The following is a 19566-nucleotide window of genomic DNA, read 5'->3' as shown; positions in this document are numbered from 1 at the left end:
ATATTTATACGAGTTCATAATGACTGATAACTGTCATTTTTGAAATGTTAAATGCAAGTTTGAAAATAAATCCCATTAGGGCAAGCCGTTTTACCATCTATTAAAAAAAATAGATACTTTTAAGGTAATTTTTTTTGTATAAAAATAGTAAATTGGCTTGCCACTTTATGGTTTTTATATAAATTGATTTAAAAAAAAAAGAAGAAGTATTTTTTGTGGTCAGGAAGATTAAACACAGAGAATTAAGTGTCAGTTCACATTGATGTGTGTTATGATTTGTATAATAGGATCGATGATTATTTGTTATCTTCATATGCACCTTTCACATCTTCATGCAGTGGGAATATAATTTACCAAAACACAATTTTTACGTCAACAAGAATACCAATGTAATTTGCTCTAGAGTCGCGGAGTAAGGAGTTGATCCGGATTTGAATCCGCTGTTTGAGGTGGAGACCGGTCCTTCGGATGAGACCTTATAAACCGAAGTCCCGTGGCTCAGATGGTGCTGGCATTAAACAGATCCCTCACTGCTCAAAGGCCTTAAGTGCTGAGTACAGGTCAAAATTTGTAGTCTCCACCGCATTGTGGCGTCTCAAAATGAGTACTGAAAAGTTCTCGAATGTAACAAACAAACAAACAATTAATTTAAAGAAACTACCATTTGATACACTGCTTTGTTAAGGTATTCGCCGCTGTAATTTTATTCAAACTATGCAGTTGGTAATATAATACTCTTCAGGATATATTTACTAGCAAATGCAAATCTACGGTGACAATGCTTATTCCGACACCTTCACGTGTTGTTAAATCTCCGAAACACACTGAAAATCAATGCTCGCATAAAGACCATTCTTAATGTCACTATTTGAAGTTTTTATTGCACTTTTTGACTGATCAAGTGCCAAATTGTTTTACGAAAAAAACAAAAATGAAATTTTTTTGAATATTGACGCTTAAAAAAAGAAAAAAAAACCCTTATAATTCATAATTCAGTGTCAAAATAAGATTTACAAAAAGGTATGTTAATGTGCATAAACGTTAATTAAGTGTGCGGGTATGTTTCCTTTTATCCGTTTTTGAATTGACACAGAAACACAGAGCAAACATGAATATTCCCGAAAATACGCAAACATACTTGTATTTGATCTCGAAATAAGCATGGAGCAATGACAAAACAGTTCATCTCAAAAGAATGAATAACGGATTTTTTTGGTTGAATAAGTGAGAGAATAATAGAAAATTTATATACCGACAATTACTTTATTTATCTTCCTGAGTGAAACATTTCGAAATTCAGTTGCATATAGGTATGTCTATGAATTTTAAACATTTAGTGGGCATCATCTTTCCTAACTATGAAATAAACTAAAACTCATAAATCTTATTTTTAATAAATTGTATATGTTTTAGTGAGCAATGGTATGACCAGGCGGCGCAACCTCAAAATACGACTTTTTTTCTACTTGAGTCTAACGTAGAAAAATTCTATTGAAATAAGCATTTGTCGTTCAACAATCATGCTTATTCACTCATGTGGTATTAAAAAAATTGTTCTGTAGCAATTTTTACATCATTCTTTAATTTTTATGAAATATTATTAGCCCTTTTAACTGCGGTAGTAATCTTTTGCAGGGCAAAATAACAACATTTGTTGAAGGTTTTGATGACAGATAATTAAATGACGTATATTAAACAATTACTTTTACTTTTACTTTATCGTGAAAGTCTAATAACTGCGGTAATGCTCTTTTACAGGGCAAAGTGATATATTTTGGTGAAATATGACGTAAAAGTAATTGTTTAATATACGTCATTTAATTATCTGTCATCAAAAACTTCGCCAAATGTTGTTATTTTGCCCTGCAAAAGATTAGTACCGCAGTTTTCGTGAAAAGGCTATTTATATGGAATGTCCAAACAATTGAGGGGTTGAAAATGACGTCAGAAGGGGAGGGTTGTCTTTTCCCCCTATTTCGTAAAGTTTTGCTCCTGGATAAACTGGCTGTTAAAATAGGCTACAGAGAAATAAAATGCATCCGAGTACCTGTTTCTAAAATGCCGAAAATGATTCAGAAGGAAGAGAAGCGATTGTCGATTTGTATTCCCAGTGTAATAAGTCAGGCACGTCAAAAAGTTGTTCAAGTGGGGATGTGACATGGAACTCCGACAAGCAAATTATGCTGGCATAATCAAATGAGTATTTTTCCAAATGTTTAGATCCATTTATAATATTACCTGTTTCTTATTACCTGTTCATGACATTATAATGTCATATAACGAGACTGGTTTCAGTCTTTACTTAACTCCAGGGAACCTCATCAAGAAAATGGTTTCGATGCAGAGCGAGCGGACGTTGAGAAACAATGACATGATCGGACGTTATGACTTCAACGGTGACAGCACCGGGTGATGATATGATGTCTTTTATATTTCTTGATTATTTGGCAAATTATTAAAGTACCAAGCTAAAATTTTTCAACAATTCTTAAACCTTTGTTATTTTATGTTCCTTATAAATTTTATAAGCACCAACTGCATAGTATTAATTTTATCGAATCTGTCCACGAACTTTTTGATAACCCCTCGTACATAGTTGTATGTGTACCAGTATTCTTTTAGTTCTATTTTTGTCATCACTGTAGTTATTTGTCCAAGGTTTGGCTAGTGTTTAGACCGAGGCTTAAGTTTTATTTTCCTTTTTTATATTCAGACCTCAAATTATTAACATTTTACAAACAGACATTAATGTGTCACTATGCAGCAGATAATGGTCTATTATTTTGTATTGCTTTGCATGATAAAAAGCTAATAGTTCTATTCCCAGTTAGCCATAGATAATTGTAAAATGTACGAAATTCGAGTGTTTCTTTTAGCTATTTTAATAAGAACTTATAACACAGCAATAGATTTCATAACTTCATTTCGGGTAAATTCTTTACTCATATATTAATAATGAAAATGAGGATACTTTTAATTTGCTTTTTTTCTTAACTCGAGTTTTATTATAATGACTTGTATTATTTACTTTTATCCCTACAAACCTCAAATGCATTCGGTTTTCCATGAATAGGTTTTAACAATTTTTATCACAGTACAGTGATCTTATCGTTAATAATATAGATAAAGTTTTAGTTGACTTGAAGCTTCAATTCTATTGAAAGGTTTAAGAAACCACAATTGACTTAGGTAAACCCAAAAACTTTGGAGTTCGAGCAACTCATGACTCATACTCCGGAAGAAGAAGAATGACAATCGATCCTACAGATCTGATTAAGTGACAACATAAAAAAAAAGTACAATCTGTATTTTTGTCTAAAAACGAAAGGGGTTTATAACAATACAGGGAATTAAATTATCAATTATAAATGCTTTAAAAATAAATAAAATGTTTTGTTCACATATATCATAGTCACTCTTAAACTTAAGTATTTTTTACAGTTATGCTGCTAAAAAACAGTCCACTCGTTTCACAAATTGGCGCCAAACAACAGGAGACGCACGTTCCGAAGTATTTTTGAGCACACCCCATGTAGATGCTAAAGATTCGGAGGGAGGGTGTGATACACCAGACTTGATCAAAGGTGATGCAGGCAAACTCACATCCCCAGTATAGGGCAATGAAAATCCCACAGAGTGTGGTCATAAACTTATAACAGCAGTTTTTACCGCAGTTAAAGCAAAAGTAGCTGAGGTTCCAGACACAGTCAATACTGTGTGCACCATCCGGCTCGGCCAACACGTCCTCAAATGCCACCTAAAACACGAAATATGAATGCTTTAACAATAAATCTAGAAAAAAACATTATTTCATAGCGTATTTAAATACGATATTTAGTTATTCTGTGATTTGTTGAGATAAAAATATGCTAGCCCAAGAATTCTTTAGAGGATTCAAATTCGACTACAACGTATATACTTAACACCAATGAATTATGCTTCTTTTAAATTTTATTTAGTCAAAGTGATAACTATGATTTAAGATCAAATCCATTGAAATCGACATTAATTGTATTGGTTAATTTTAATCAATTCAAACATATTAGCATTTTAATAGGCCAAGATAACTAGACTGAAAACCTTATTTGCATGGATAGTAGAATTCTTTTATAAAGAACTTGCTTTAAAAAGAATTCTCGGTGATATGCATTTTTTAAATCCCGTATATGACTTTACATTATATACTCCTTATCCGGATATGCAGAATCTCGGTTATGAGAAATCAAAATTCCATGGACTTCCTTATAACCGAGTTTAGCTGTATTTTTCCCACTTAAGTAAACAATAGTGATTTCTATTCATCAATAGCTGTCTTTAAACATTTTCCTGGGGGGGGGGGGGGGATAATGCCATGCACTCAGTGTTAAAAATCAATTTGATGAGCTCAAATTTTAGACTTGTATAAAATATCCTTTTTCTCAATGGTTAAAGATTTAAAAAAAAAAAAAAAAAAAAACAGAACAATTTCCTTTTGTTTATAGAGGGTTCTTAAGTCAATCTAATTTTAATACTTTTTTTACTCCATTTTCTTTTTAAAAATTTATTTCTACGACACACGAGGAAAATATTTTAAGAAATAAACCCTAAAAAATGAAATCAATTTGACTTATTTTTTTAATTTTACTTTAGAAACAAACTTCTTTAAAAAAAATGTTTAACAGAAAACTGACCTTGACATGTGAATTGATTTGGTTAGGATCTCGATCGACCATATCTAATTCCTTTGTTTGCTGTGACATTTTCCTACTTTGCTTCTTTTCTCTTACGTTTGAGGGCTCCGTCCCAGTCCTCCTGTAATGTAGCCTCAGATAGAAAATGTTGCATTAAATATTTGTTTTTCTTAAATCATAGTAACGACACCATCAACAAATTTTCAAAGTTTTGTCGTTAAGGATATCATTTTAATGTAACGTGGTTGATGATATCTCCAATTTTATTACTTTTCATCAAATAAGTATTCCAGGCGTATTGCGGCACACGTTTAAAATTTGTGTTTAAAATACAGACTTCATTCTATCAATAATTTGTAATGAATACAGTGTATTTTAATTTCTTGGTTAGAATTCTTATACCATCTTTTTCTTTTTCCCTCAACCATTCTTACTCCTCAGTCACCTTGTGAGGAATTGGTACATCAGCATCCCTTTGCATGATCAGAATAGACGACTTAAATGAATGGTTATTGTAGATAATCTCAGAATCTGAGATTCCGAGTCACATGCTCATTGCGGATTAAAAGGCACCTCAGCACCGGACATATTCTTTTACATTATGTCAGGTACCAAGTTAGGCTCTGTTAAGTGTTTATTGAAATCGTAAAAGTTTAAATAAAAAAAGTTACGCTTTATTACGTGTACAGTTTGAATAGATTTAAGTACATTATGAATGAGAATTAATATGTTTAACGTGATGATGCACGCTTTCAATGAAAATTGAAGTCTTCAAACAATTTCAGAAACTCTATTATTTTGAAAAAGTACCACTAAGAATTCTTGACTATTTCCAAATTAGATTTTCAAAGTTTTAACCAAAGTGCTCAGAGGTACATGAATACCAAATCTTCCCGTGATTTTTAAATGAAATAAGGTTCTTATTCTTCATTTAACTTTTATTCATTTTAAGATTTCATGTAATCCAAATTACATTTGAAATTCCCAAACATTTAGTTCTGAAAAGAAAAAAAGAGCAATTCTTCGACTGAATAAAGTCTCTATGCCAAACTGTGGAAGTCATGTGCCCAACCCCTCTAAATGGCTTATGCTCAATAAGAGGAATTGATGTGTTATATATCATTGCATGTAACTATATTGATTAATTTGTCTTCACTCTAAACGTGATCGGAAGGTCGTAGGTTCAAACCCCGGCAGCGACTCCCCTAATTCGGTAAAAAAAATAAGTAGCAACTGTTCCTTAGCCAAGTGTTCGGCAACTTAAAGATAGAGTGACTTGACCTTAACAATTCAGGCCTCGTATCACGACAGGTGTTGGCACGATAAAGATCCCTCACTGCTCAATGGTCCTAAGTGCAAAGTAAAGGTCTAAATTTATAAATTTATATAAATGATAAATACTGCCTTGTCCCTAACTGTAAGAAGAATATAATCTTTTTACTTTTAAAAAGAAAACACAATCAACCCCACCCCACCCTACTTTACGATCCGCCACTAGGGACTCTATAGTGTAAGCACAAACGCAACTGGCATAGATCCTGCTTAACCCTGTCGTGAACCCCTTGCGGCAGACGAGAAGATCTAGATCAACTAATGAGATGTACATAAAATATATCGTGACATTAACGAGAAATGTCTGCTTGAGGGTTTTGTCCAAATGCTGAACTTGATATTCTTCGTGTAGATTTCTGCATTGACAGTAAGTAAAGCATAACGATTCTTCTCAGCATAGTAAATGAGCTTTCATATTAATTGATCTTTTGAGGAAATCAGCCTTTTCTGCGCAATAACGAACATTCCAAAATACTATGGTATAGTATATCTGTCATGATGATTAAAATGTTTTGTGAAATAATGAAATACTGACGAAAAATTAGTTAATTATGTATTTATTAAATTTATTGTGTTTTGTAAAATATTTTGTTTATATCTGCCCTTTCTTTCATACAAACTTGAAGAGTGTAACGTCCATATCCTTGTAACCATTGCGCGTATATATATAAATACGGAAATATAAATATCCTTAACAATTAAAACAAGAAAAACAAGGAAATATTCGTCTATTTTTTTAATAATGTGATCATTTTAGACGGGACTTGGTATTGAAGAACACATTGCACATTAAAACAAGAAAAACAAGGAAATATTCGTCTATTTTTTTAATAATGTGATCATTTTAGACGGGACTTGGTATTGAAGAACACCATGCTCGGTGTTTCCTATCATCGAAGATGTGCGGCATGTTTTGTATTTTTACTTATTTACTGTGCCTCACATAAAGTAACGACAACTGACCCTGCTTTTCAAAATTCGGACACTGCTGCAGCCTTCACAAAAGCTAACAGAGAATTTATGTTGAGTCTCTTAAAGCAGTTACCATCTGAAACCAACATCTTCTACTCGCCTTTTAGTATTTCTACGGCCCTTGCAATGGTTCATTTGGGAGCAGGAGGAGAAACACTAAAAGAAATGAATCAAGCTCTTCATTTTGGCAAAATGGATAACATTTACTCTTCATTCAGCACGTATCTAGGATTTCTTTCGAAGGCTACTGGAAACAACACACTTAATACAGCAAACAGAATTTACCAAAGCATGAGGTTCACAGCAGAAGAATCATTTCTCCAAAGCTGTGCCAAATATTTCAATGCAACAGTAGAATCAGTGGATTTTTCCCAGTCTGAAGCGTCAAGTAAGAAAATCAATTCATGGGTAAGTCAGAAAACAGAAAACAAAATCCAAGATCTTATCCCAGCAAGTGCGTTAAGCAGCCAAACATTAATGGTTCTAGTAAATGCCATCTACTTCAAAGGAATCTGGAACAGTCCTTTTGAAACTAGGCACACGAAAAAAATGGAATTCAGGAATGGCAAAGCAAAATATATGACGGACATGATGTACCAGAAGGAATATTTTAATTTTTCACATGTTTCAGATTTGAAGTTTGATATCCTTGAGCTTCCCTACGAGGGTAAAACAATAACTATGGTCATTCTTCTCCCTACTGCTGTGGATGGCTTGGAGGCTATGGAACAGAGTTTGACCGAAACTGTTCTTAAAAACGCACTGAATAACCTATCAGAGCAAGAAGTTAAAGTGTATCTTCCGAAATTCAAAATAGAGTCTGCCTTTCAATTGAAATCTTATTTATCGGCACTGGGTATGCTATCAGCTTTTGACCCAAACAGAGCTAATTTTTCAGGCATATATAAAGACCAAGATGTATTTATGAGCGAGGTTTTTCATAAAGCCTTTGTCGATGTCAATGAAGAAGGCACTGAAGCTGCCGCAGCCACGGGAGTCGTTATAACTTTGACATCCATCCGATTCCCTCCGGAGTTTCGAGCAGATCATCCGTTTCTCTTTTTCATTCGTGATACTGTAAATGACGTCATACTATTTGCCGGAAGATTTTATGATCCAGTCAATGTTCAAGGTATTCGCGACTCGAATGGTGCCTGCGATTTAGGCAAAATGTCAAAAGAGATTAATTGCATGTTTATTCTGTTTGTATATGTTTTAAATCATATGCTCAGAAGATCTACATGAAAAATATACTTACCAAAGTTTGTAATTTGCCTGAATGATAACGGAGACACTGTGCAGTAGTGGCAGCCTCAATATGTACATGTATCATGACTTTTGTTTCTAGTCAACCAAGTCTTACCTGTGTTTAGTCGTTTCATAAATGAAACTGAAGTGTGTATATTTACATAAGCCAATGGATCATCAGTGATAAATTAAAGTATAGCTTTTACTTTATTTGCTAACATTACATGTATGTATCTTCTCTACCGTATTTTTTTTTATCTAATAAAGTTTTATAAAGTGTGTTTTTATGAAGATTTCTTTAACATGCGGCGGTGTTATTATGTTACTGTAAATATATATTCTTAACATAAAAAAACCCATCTCATTTTCATACAAAGATTACTTGAACAATATTTACATGTTATTGACTACACAAAATATTATATATTAATCTATAAATGAATCTAAAAAAGATGAACAGCACACGTTAGCAAACATGAATTCTTCAAATTCATTTGCCCAAAAAAAAAACCTTTTAGTTATAGGGTGTTACTGTTTCAACAGTGCCCCATAAAATACAAAAAAAACAAAAAAACAAAAAAAAAAAAAACACGTCTTTGATGAGTTATGTAATTTTTTTTTTGCAATGATTGCAACAATTATAATCTGTATAGCACAATAAAGAAAAACATTTTATAATTTATATCTGAATGTAATAGCAAGATGTAAAATATTATATAGTGTAGATCTTTTTTTTTGTTTTGCGAGAACTTTATTTTCGAGAAATTACGCCATACTTACTACTCGCAAAAATTTAATTCTCGCGTATATTTGTACTGCAAAAGATTCATGAAAATAATGTCTCGCTTTAAAATACCGAAGGGCCATCTCGCGAAATTTTAAAAATTGTTGCGAAAATTTTGTGATCTACAGTAATCGAGATATGAATTACTAGATCCATCTAGTTAAAAAGTAATTAATAGCTGAAATAGCAATATTGGTTTTTCATAGAAAATAAAATAAAAATATTATCAAAGGATTAAAACATTTTTCAAAGAAAATAAAACCAAACATTCAAAAATCAAATAAATCAAAGTTAACATCATGGAAAATCAAAGAGTTAACTAGAGGAAAGTTCTTTCTGATTCTACATACAAGTACTCTGAAGTTGATATTAAAAAGATGCAGGAGTCTCTCAATAACAATATCTATGTGATCTTTTGAAACCAGGTCCTCTAAAAACTGTTAGAGGATTGATGGGTACTAATTGTGTCGACCTGTTTTCATATTCCTATGAACCAGAATTTATTAAAGAAAATTCAAGGTCTCATCCGTAAGACCCAAAACTTTTACTTCAAATTAAAGTGCCGAGCGCTTGGCGAAGAAACAGCTCGTTACTACCTATTTTTTATTGACTTAGGTCAGTTGCAGCTGGGGTTTGGAACCACGACGCTCCGTGATCGGAAGATCATGGATTCATACCCCATATTTGTTTAGTATTTGGATATTTTATTGACTATACGCGTTCTATACTATACTGCATTCATTTTTTTCGCTTGTTAGATCCCATACAGCAAGATATAAACAGGTCACTGATAGCAATGCACTTGTCGACATGACGTCCATATGCAAATTTTGCCGCATTTTATGTGCAGTGATAGGCGGACCAATGAATTTTTAAACAGTGAAAAATGCATTTTGTTATTAAGGCAGTCCGATCCTCAGGTTCTGAAAATCAGCTTTTCAATAATTGAAAATGCTCACAAAAATGTCTTGGATTTCTCAGGATAATGTCTATTTACCCATGGTATTCCTTCAAAGTTCATCAGTGAAGTTTTTCATATTATATAGGGAAAATTATCAAATCTCAAATATATTTTCAGTAAATGTAAATAAAAGCACCAGCTATGGATTTTCTAATTGAAAACTGATCAACAAATATATTACTGGATTCCAAATTATAGATATCCAGGTATTTGGAGAAAATTGCATGTTTTACACACATACAGTATTTTAGTTCTTCTAATTACTTCAATTGTTATAAAATACATAGTGTAAAAAGTTTGTGTAATCATTGCAAGACATCCCAGATCACTTCTAATTTTATATCAGCTAACAAGCATTAGGATCTAATGCTGGATTAGAGGAAATTTGATTTCTCTAAAAATGAATTTATTTTTGTACTTTTGTGGGGTACAATGTCAACTTTTTATGATATCATCTCTAAGTCTTCAAAGAATCTTACATCATTTTGAGATGTATAAAATGAAAATTGTTGCAAGAAAATATTTCAATTTCAAGCTTCATTTTGAGGCTTTATAAATTGAAATAATAGATTTAAGAGTTATTGTTCCTATCTGAGGATCGGATATCCTTAAACAGAATATTATTTACAGATGTTTTAAAGATCATTAATACCAATGTGAAATCTTTGTTAAGTGCCATTGAGTAGCCATCGAGAGAATGTACTGAATTAATTCTACCGTTTTTTTTGTTTACAGGGTTGGCATGTTGTGCATCGAGGTGCATCAATAAAACACCTTAACGCAAGGGCATCCACTCAATAGGTCTTGAAATTTTTTAAAACATACATAAAGGAAATATTCCGTAACTTGAAAAGTGTTGTTGCTTTCCTGACATCGAGAGCATACTTAATAAATACATAAAACACTTGGTAAAGGACTCACATATTTCAACAACGGCCTATTAACTTGAATTCTTTTTAAAGCAGCAGTACTTTCAAGAAACTACATGTACAAGTTATGTAGAAACAATTTATTTCTTAAATGGTCGGCTGACCATAGATGGGCACATTATACGAAAGCTACGCAGAATAGGAAAATGTTACATTACATTGAAATACCTAAACATGTAATATTTAAGTTTACTAATATTATCAGTTACAATTACATTATATAACACTTCAATTAATAAACAGCTATCAAATTAAAGGGTATACTTAGTAGTTAAAATAAAGAAAATGCATAAAGTTTTTAGTAGATTAGAATAAATGTAAATGTTTTTGATCTCGGTGCAACAAAATTTTAAATTTATTTTAAAATTCTGAAAATTAATCAGCAAATAAAATTAAATTGACACATGAGTAGATTGTATCTTTTAAAAATAAAAATAATAAACGCCACAAACGAGGATCGCATATATCTACTCCTCAAGGTCATGAACAGGTAGGTACACTACTGTACTATCATTGCTATATACGCTAACTGGGTTTTAAATGGCAATGAAGCACAGCATTTACACAAATATCTATATAATTTTTGAAAACATCAATATATAGTCTTTGGGTCTTTCCTCCACTTTTTACAAATGTTTGCTCGTTTCTTTGAGTCAAAATACACTCAAATAAATTTTTATAATCGTGTAGCGATGATCCAGAAATAGCAAATAGCATATTTATAGAAAACGTGTGACAAAATATAATATTTTTTACCAAATGATTCGTCCAGAATTGTTTCAAGGCATATTTTAGTAAATTAAAACACAATACCGGAAAAATATTTCCCTTTCCTATATCAAAAGAACCAGAATGATCAATAGAATGCATAAAAATCATCTAATGTGGTATGCAAAACTTAAACAAAATTGATTGTATCAATCTTCCTCAAGAATGCATATATACATGAATTGTATGTTTTGTTTTTTTTGGTTTCATATTTATATTAATATAACTTATAGGTCCGGCTCCAGGGAATTTATGTTGTGCAGTGGGGCCGCCTTCGTGAGAAAGACAGAGCTAGAATTCTAGTATCCGGTACAGAAGAAGAGATGAGGACCCTTATGATCGAGAGACAAAGCTCATCATCTCCACTATCTCCGACACCGCCATCGTCACCGCGGTCCCCAACACCACCACCGCAGAGAGAACCTTCCAAGAAAAGACAACCGAAGACGACACAAAGAAGACAAAGGTATGGTATTCTTAACTATATTAGATTACCCTAAGACTCCTAAAATTTTCTCTTTTCCTTCAACCACAGCCATTTTAAAGCATCTAATTGATGTAATTCGTAATTTTTTTATTTTATTTTTTATTTTGCTTGAAGAATTAAAGCATTGATGTTTTCATTAATACATGTAACGGAACATTCTTTCAGTTTTTTCTTTGGAAACATTTAGGATAGCCCCCCCCCCCCCTTTAATTGCATGTTTATTTAAAGCAAGAAATATAACTGACAACTTTTAAATACTGTATAGGGAATTAATTTCACGGGTTGTAATTTTCACGTTTTTCTCTCCTCGGACACGATCGCGGTTTGTTGAATTCGCGGAAATGTTATATAATAAAAGTTACCTCCCTTGTCTATATCTGTTAAATCCATAGCATAGCTAGAACGACATTAATCAGAGTTATGTATTCACTTCACGAACAACAGGGTAGATTTGTACAAAATAGTTAGATTTTATAATTAATTGACGATTAATTTAAAAGAAAGTGCAGTTATTAAAAACGTCGAATGACTTTCCTATATGCTATTACGATGAGTGCATGTACACCCCAAGATCTTCTACCCGAAGCGATAAAAACCACTGGACGGTAATAAATATGTTAATTAATGTAGGTCTACGAAATAATATCCTTTCACATCTTCAGCAAATTCGATAGTTATTTGAATGCTTTCTTAAAACCAAAATATCGATAAAAACTAATACGCAGTGATAATGCAGGTAACAAATACAAGTGGTAGCATCAGTTACGCACGGGTAATCAAATCCCATGACCCACGTGTTTTGATTGATGAAACATGTAGCGTTGGCTATTAAAAAAGCTTTTTAAGAAATATAGGGTATTATATGCTGAGTTGAATTAAAGTAAAGCGTGATAATTAAGATAATTGAATGACAGGTACTACTCCTAATTACTGAAATGACCATGTACTGCAGGTATATATACCTATCGTAGTCTATTCTCAAATTTCCAAATAAAACATGGAGGTCATTGAAAACTTATTCACTGTTTCTTGAATTCATGTATTTATTAACACCGTGAATATAGCGAAAATTAACACTGCGAGTTATTTTCCCACTATACAGTACTGCAAAATTGAAGTAATGCCATCTCAGAACATTTTTAAATGTAGTGATTATAACACAGATTTATATTTTGAAATAAGAAGGATATTTTTATACTTGAGGCACAAACCGAGGTAACATTACTTTTACTGTACAGGGAGTCGTAAATATTAGTCAGATAAAAAAAGGGGGCATAAACAACACTAAAGAGTTATTTATCACCTCTCTGGTCTAAACAAAGCTGATGTTTAGGTATTAAGACTTATCATTAGATTCCACCACCCCTAAAATATTGAAATCATTTGCATAAATATTCAGTCACTGCAGTACTGCTTTTACGAGTACATGAACACGCTAATACAAGTATGTATAGCTTTAATCTTTTCGAATGATTTATTGGCTCTGGAACGGGCCTTTTTTCTTTTAACTCGTAACTTTATAGTTAGGTTTCATTCAAAAGTTTCTGGTGGAAGTAATTGATATCTTTCCCAAAGGATTGATCCCCTCTAAACAGCTGCTTAGGGTTGTCGCACCTTTCAGATGAATGCACACGGGAACAACTTTGAAGTTGTGTTCAATGTATTTCGAGCACTGCTCAGGGTTTTTTTTTCTCCCAAAAAGAATGGATGCAACGGACAAGTTCATCTTGTGTATGCAAGTCTTCAACTCCAATATACCTTTCATTTGTTTCCACAACATTTCTATAGGATTCAAGTCGTGGCTCTCTGAAGACCAGTCTCGCCACCAGTTAATGCAATTCTCAGCCATGAATGCCTTAGCCCGCTTAGAAGTATGCTTTGGATCGTTGTCCTGTTGAAAACGATGGCCATTAGGAAATGTGTCTTGAATGAAAGGAACTAAATTGTCTCTAAGGATGTTGTCAACAAAAAACTCAGTAACCATGATTCCCTCAAAAATTACCAGAGGCGAAGGCCCTCTTTCTGAGATGGCGCCCTTGACATGCAGCTTCAGTGGATGTTTTGGTTTGGGTATGGTTTGTGCAAGGAACCCTAATTGACGGTACGAGGTTACTTTGTTTGGCTTCAGCTGTATGAAACACTCATGAAAAAAGATGACGTCATTGAACTTTTCATTGGTTACTAACAACTGTTCACAGAAGAAGGCCACTCGCTTGATTTTGTTGACGTCCCTTACCATCTGGTCATAGCGTATACTAGTACCTCTGTTGGTGAGCTAAGAGGCAGCTATCACCCGTCTTGTCGTGGCTAAGCTGATTCTGGAACCGACTGCTTTTAATTCACGCTGCATCTGAGTGCTTGAAAATGTGGGGTTTTTTTTCAAGGTATTGTTGTAAAACCATGTCTTTATCGGTTTCAGTTGCCGACGTAAATCTACGTTCTTTTGGTGGCACAGAAGCATCTATGTCACCAAAACAAACCAATCTGGTACTTATTCACCCAGTAGGAGACGAGAAACTTCAACATTCTGTTTTTCTCTTAAAATTCTGGCGATGCTAGAATTGTTGAAGCCTTCTTTGTCAAGGTCTATCATCTTAAGCCTTGTCTAGTGGTCGATTCGGCATGCCGATCTTTTCTTCATTCTTCTTTCTTCGTCTTCTCTTCTCTCTTCAGTCGTCACTGAAATACTAGTGTCAGTATTCTCGGCGGGGCGGTATAAATAGTCAACCCCGATATAGGGGCCTTTTGATAGCGTACACAATCGGCAATTTCAAGTGTTCAACGTTATTTCTATGTTAATTGCGAGGTTTTTCGATAGCGCGTTTGGACTCAGACTCAGTTAAATCAATAAACAATCAACTTATCTTTTGAAGTTTTAGTGTGTGCTTTTCAATCTGTTTCTCATTTTTATTTTAACTAGAGAGATATATTTGTGAGACTTTTAAGACACTGATCAAAGATATGAACATTTTAATATCAGTCAGAGATTTTTTTAAACCCGATTTCAACTTGAAATCTGGAGCAGATCTATGATATGCCCCCGAAACGTAAAGGAATAGGGTATTTTAAGAATACTAGTATTTCAAATTTAAAATGCAATTTTGCTTTATTAAAAGCATGAATGAATTTATGCTTTTTCTAAATAAATATTTATTGAAACGAACCTGAAAATTTTTTGACATTTAAAAAAAAAAAGGGTTTGTTTAATTAATGTTATGCAGTGTATTTACCTTGACCGTGCTGTAGGGAGAGGCTAAAATAGGCTATGCCTGCTGCCCAATCCCTTTCACTTCATGTGAGTAAAATTATGTTTAAATAAAAAAATCTTTGACAAGCGCAAAGTTATTTGATTACAAGTTGTTCATGTACATGTAATACTGCGACAAGAAGATGCATATGTTCCGCGTAAGTTTTGCACAATTATTCTTTGGAAATTAACAGTGAACTTGTGTAAGTATTGAATTAGTAAAATGATGTAATTATGCTATTTTATTTTTCTTCTTCTTCGAACAGGTGGCAGCTAAGGTAATTTCCGTGACCGGAAGGACTTCTGGCAGAGACATGTTGGGATAATTAGTTAGTAATCGTTGTTTCATCAACTTTGAAAATTCAGTAATTCCCCGGAATTTCTTAAAGCAAAGGTGAAACAAAAGAATATATTTTGGTATGGTTTTTGTTTCTTTTCCATTTGGACAATACTAGCTTTTTTAAATATTAACAGAACGTTGAATGAAGTTAAATATTTTAAAAAATATATTATTTTAACTGCATGAAAGATTAACTCTCGCGAAAGTGAAAGTACATGTACAATGTTAATATTTAGACGTCTAAAAATAAGCATGGTTTTAAAAAGGGGTTAAACGTAAAGAATTAATTGGAGCGTTTCATGCTACAAGTACATGTATAGTAAATGTAATTGAAAGAAAATATATGAAAACCAAAATATGTATGAAATATGTAGTTTATCAAGAAAATGGTATTTACACAACATGATTTGTTTGTTTCAACCATCCATTTAATTTTTCTTTTGCTTACATAGAGTATATGGAGTAAGATAGGAACAGAATTTTTTTTTTTTTTACATACATATGTATGAAAATCGATTTTTTTACTGACCTTGTCTGACGTGAAGTACACTATACAGGGTCATATTGAGGCAGTGATTCCGGACAAGATAAATTACTCGTATTATTTTTTTTTTAAGAAAGAAAGGAAATTATGCAATGAATGCATTCAAACACGAATATTTCATACAATTAATTTACGGTTTCAGATTTATGAAGCGTGAATAGCACAACCGTTTACCACAAAACGGGGGATTAGAGTGTTTTACAAATTTCGTATTCATTCCAAAGTGTACAAGTGTCACTTTTGATGTATATCACATAAACGAACGATCAGGAACGATGTAGCTGGTATTATAAAATACTACGCAACAATGATATGAAAATCCATCAAACCATCACCCCAAAGGAGCAACCGATGTATTTTTGGGTTATATTTGAAAGTGAACATGGAATTTGAAAAGTTATTTTTATTTTGTTTTCTGTTTTCTCTTTATTTTAAAAAAAAAATACATTCATAAATTATCAAATCAGGATCTTATAAAGAGTTCTTACAACGAATTTTCCCCACAATGAGAGCGTAAGATACGATGAAAGCAACTTATATGAGTTTTTGCATATCAATCATTATATTTTATAACGAAATCAAGAAAACAAACTGTAGAAGTAGTAAATATTCTGCATACGGCACAATAATTTTAATTAAAATTCAAATTTACAAATAATGAATTGTTATATCCATTAGTTGGTCGTTAACATGGCCGTAGGAACCGGGGGGCGGGGGTGGGTGAGCAGTACCCCCCAATAATTTTCCCGATATATAGGCTACTATAGTAAACATAGATACTATATGCTCGTGCCCCCTCAATAGAAACGTCTGATGACTTTTTTGTGCTTATCAGGAAAGTTTGGGTAGTGCCCCCTCAACTGTCAACTGAAAAATGTTCGGCTGTGCCCTCCAAACTGAAATTGCTTCCTACGGGCCTGGTTATGATACAGAAATCATGGTGCAGAAAATCACTTTTATACAGTTTGAAAAAAAAATGAACTTTGAAATTTAAAATTAAATTTTATTGAAATTAGGAAGTGTTTTCCCTTGACTTTTACTTTTGGAATTACAGGCACGTACTTTAACACTCATTTTTGGCCAATTTAATTGACGCTTTGCTATTACTACCTGGAATTAGTTAAGACTAAAATAAATATAAACGCATTTTATAATAATCGTAAATCGGTATTGATAAATTTTTCACTGAACATTGTTTGCTGCAGTGAATATCTTTTCTTCTCTTTTCTTTCGTTTATCTTTTCTATTCTTTTGGAAGGTTTAATTTTGTTGTTTATTCGTTACTTACAAGTTGAATAAAAAAAAAAAACCGGTGAATTTTATCGATGATAATTCTACAAAATCGGCATGTCTAAAGGAGCGTAAAATCATTCTTAACACTTTCTTATGGTTTAATTGCATTGTCTAAATCAATGAATTAAACACAGTATAAATCGGCGTAAATTCCGTAAACCAACGAGTTCTGAAAGCATACGGTGCTCCACCGAGGATCCACACGGTGCGCCACCGTGGCCCTTTGGGTATTTGCAATATATGCACACCGTGTAACACCGTGTACACGGTGGAACACGGAGTATTTTACACCGTGTATTTTCCACCGTGTGGTGAAAAAACTCGTGAGCTGTACTGTATATGAAATTTTCATTTTTCATTGCGCCGAGATACTGCCGAATCCAATTTGACGTCAAAAGCGCCTCAACCTTTATTGTGAATTATAATTATTTTTTTTACATCTGCCCTTCTTTTATACAAAACATGCAATGCATCCTGAACTCTGTAATATTGATGTACTTATAAGCATTAAAAAGTACACTTATATATATATAAATACGGACACATACATATCCTACTCAATTAAAAAAAGGAAATGTTCCTCCATTTTTATAATCTGATCATTTTAGAGGGAACTTGGTATTAAAGAACACATATATACCATACATGTTTGCAATTTACTTGTTTACTGTGCCTCATATAAAGTAACAACAACTGATTGCCTTTCAAAATTCGGACACTGCTGAAGCCTTCACAAAAGAGACAGAGAATTTATGTTGAGTCTCTTGAAGCAGCTACCATCGGAAACCAACATCTTCTACTCGCCTTATAGTACTTCTACGGCCCTTGTAATGGTTAAGTTTGGAGCAGGAGCAGAACCACTAAAAGAAATGAATCAAGCTCTTTATTTTAGCAAAATGAATAACATTTACTCTTCATTCAGCACGTATCTAGGATTTCTCTTGAAAGCTACTGAAAACAACAAACTTTATACAGCAAATAGAATCTATCAAAGCACGAGGTTTACAGCAGAAGAATCATTTCTCCAAAGCTCTGCCAAATATTTCAATGCAACAGTAGAATCAGTGGATTTTTCCCAGTCTGAAGCGTCAATTAAGAAAACAGAAAATAAAATCCAAGATCTTATATCCCAGCAATTATGCTGCCAAATATTAATGGTTCTAGTAAATGCCATCTATTTCAATGGAATCTGGAGCAGTCTATTTGAAACAAAAGCACAGGAAAAAAAATGAAATTCAGGCATGGCAAAGCAAAATATATGACGGACATAATGTACCAGAGGAACGTTTCAAATTTGGTCAAATTTCAGACTTGAAGCTTGACATCCTTGAGCTTCCCTACGAGGGTAAACAATAAGCATGGAAATTCTTCTCCCTGCTGCTTTGGATGCTACGAAACTTGTCGGACAAGTTGTTACAAAAAGCTGTCAACAAAATCATTACTTATGACAGTTTGATTTTTATAAACCCTTGTAATGAATAGTGAAACTGGCATTCAAGTAATTACTCTTCACTTATTATAGAAACGTAGAACAATTTTTAATTTCAGAAACTAGAAGATATTTCGTATATCAGGAGAGATCACTCAACAAGAATGGGATACATACATTACCCATTCTTTAAGGAAGGGGACCAATACTTTTCATTCATCATTTACTCTGCACCTACCCCACCCTGGTGATAAATACTACCTTGTCCCTAACTGTAAGAAAAAAAATATTTTTTTTACCATCTCTTCTAAAAAAAAAAAAATCAAAGCCCCCCCCCCACAGTATCCACGACTGGTGCCTCTATAGTGTAGCACAAGCTCAATCGGGCTTGGTGTAAAACGCAGAGGATGGAGTCTCAAAAATAGAGTGTCAGATAGCGCAAAGAGTTGAGCCTCTTTAGTCGACTGATGGAAGGGGTGGATAATTTTGTTGCAATTTTAGCACTTGCTTATGAGATCTGTCATTTCAATTTATAATCTTCCGTAAGAACTCGTTTGAATGT

At 33.1% G+C, this 19566-nt stretch overlaps 3 protein-coding genes and 1 pseudogene across 5 annotated transcripts in view; 2 read left to right on the top strand and 2 right to left on the bottom strand.

Moving 5' to 3' along the window:
* The window catches only part of LOC133187428 (cytosolic 10-formyltetrahydrofolate dehydrogenase-like), a 393706-nt gene that overhangs the window by 106097 nt on the left and 268043 nt on the right, over positions 1-19566 (bottom strand). The window lies entirely within an intron of this gene.
* LOC133187745 (caveolin-3-like) lies at positions 3293-4888 on the bottom strand. Its single transcript, XM_061323144.1, has 2 exons — positions 4671-4888; positions 3293-3757 (listed from the first exon to the last, which is right to left on the bottom strand). Exons 1-2 carry the CDS (start codon positions 4737-4739, stop codon positions 3425-3427), a joined length of 402 nt encoding a protein of 133 aa, XP_061179128.1. The 5' UTR covers positions 4740-4888; the 3' UTR covers positions 3293-3424.
* Positions 6257-16130, top strand: LOC133187423 (serpin B6-like). 3 transcript variants are annotated; one of them, XR_009721189.1, is made up of 4 exons: positions 6257-6369; positions 10703-10768; positions 11898-12130; positions 15665-16130. XR_009721189.1 is itself a non-coding variant. In XM_061322788.1 (2 exons), the coding sequence occupies exon 2, from the start codon at positions 6876-6878 to the stop codon at positions 8217-8219; it is 1344 nt and encodes a 447-aa protein (XP_061178772.1). In that variant the 5' UTR covers positions 6271-6369; positions 6851-6875; the 3' UTR covers positions 8220-8503. The 3 variants fall into 3 exon arrangements, 1 of the variants encoding a protein (XP_061178772.1); XR_009721188.1 differs by lacking the exons at positions 10703-10768; positions 11898-12130; positions 15665-16130 and adding an exon at positions 6760-6785; XM_061322788.1 differs by lacking the exons at positions 10703-10768; positions 11898-12130; positions 15665-16130 and adding an exon at positions 6851-8503 and having other exon boundaries at positions 6271-6369.
* LOC133188015 (leukocyte elastase inhibitor B-like) lies at positions 18316-19023 on the top strand (annotated as a pseudogene).

This window comes from Saccostrea echinata, unplaced genomic scaffold (genome assembly GCF_033153115.1).
Source record: "Saccostrea echinata isolate AGI-Se365-2 ecotype Australia unplaced genomic scaffold, CSIRO_AGI_Sech_v1 ptg000015l, whole genome shotgun sequence".
NCBI classification, from domain to species: domain Eukaryota; kingdom Metazoa; phylum Mollusca; class Bivalvia; order Ostreida; family Ostreidae; genus Saccostrea; species Saccostrea echinata.
This window is presented reverse-complemented; position numbering and strand designations above follow the sequence as displayed.

Bases quoted from the DNA above. Each gene is read 5' to 3' on its own strand.
- LOC133187745 (XM_061323144.1), bottom strand. From the start codon at position 4,739: ATGTCACAGCAAACAAAGGAATTAGATATGGTCGATCGAGATCCTAAC. The intron at 3,758-4,670 runs GTCAGTTTTCTG...TTCGTGTTTTAG, and splicing joins AAATCAATTCACATGTCAAG to GTGGCATTTGAGGACGTGTT.
- LOC133187423 (XM_061322788.1), top strand. From the start codon at position 6,876: ATGCTCGGTGTTTCCTATCATCGAAGATGTGCGGCATGTTTTGTATTT.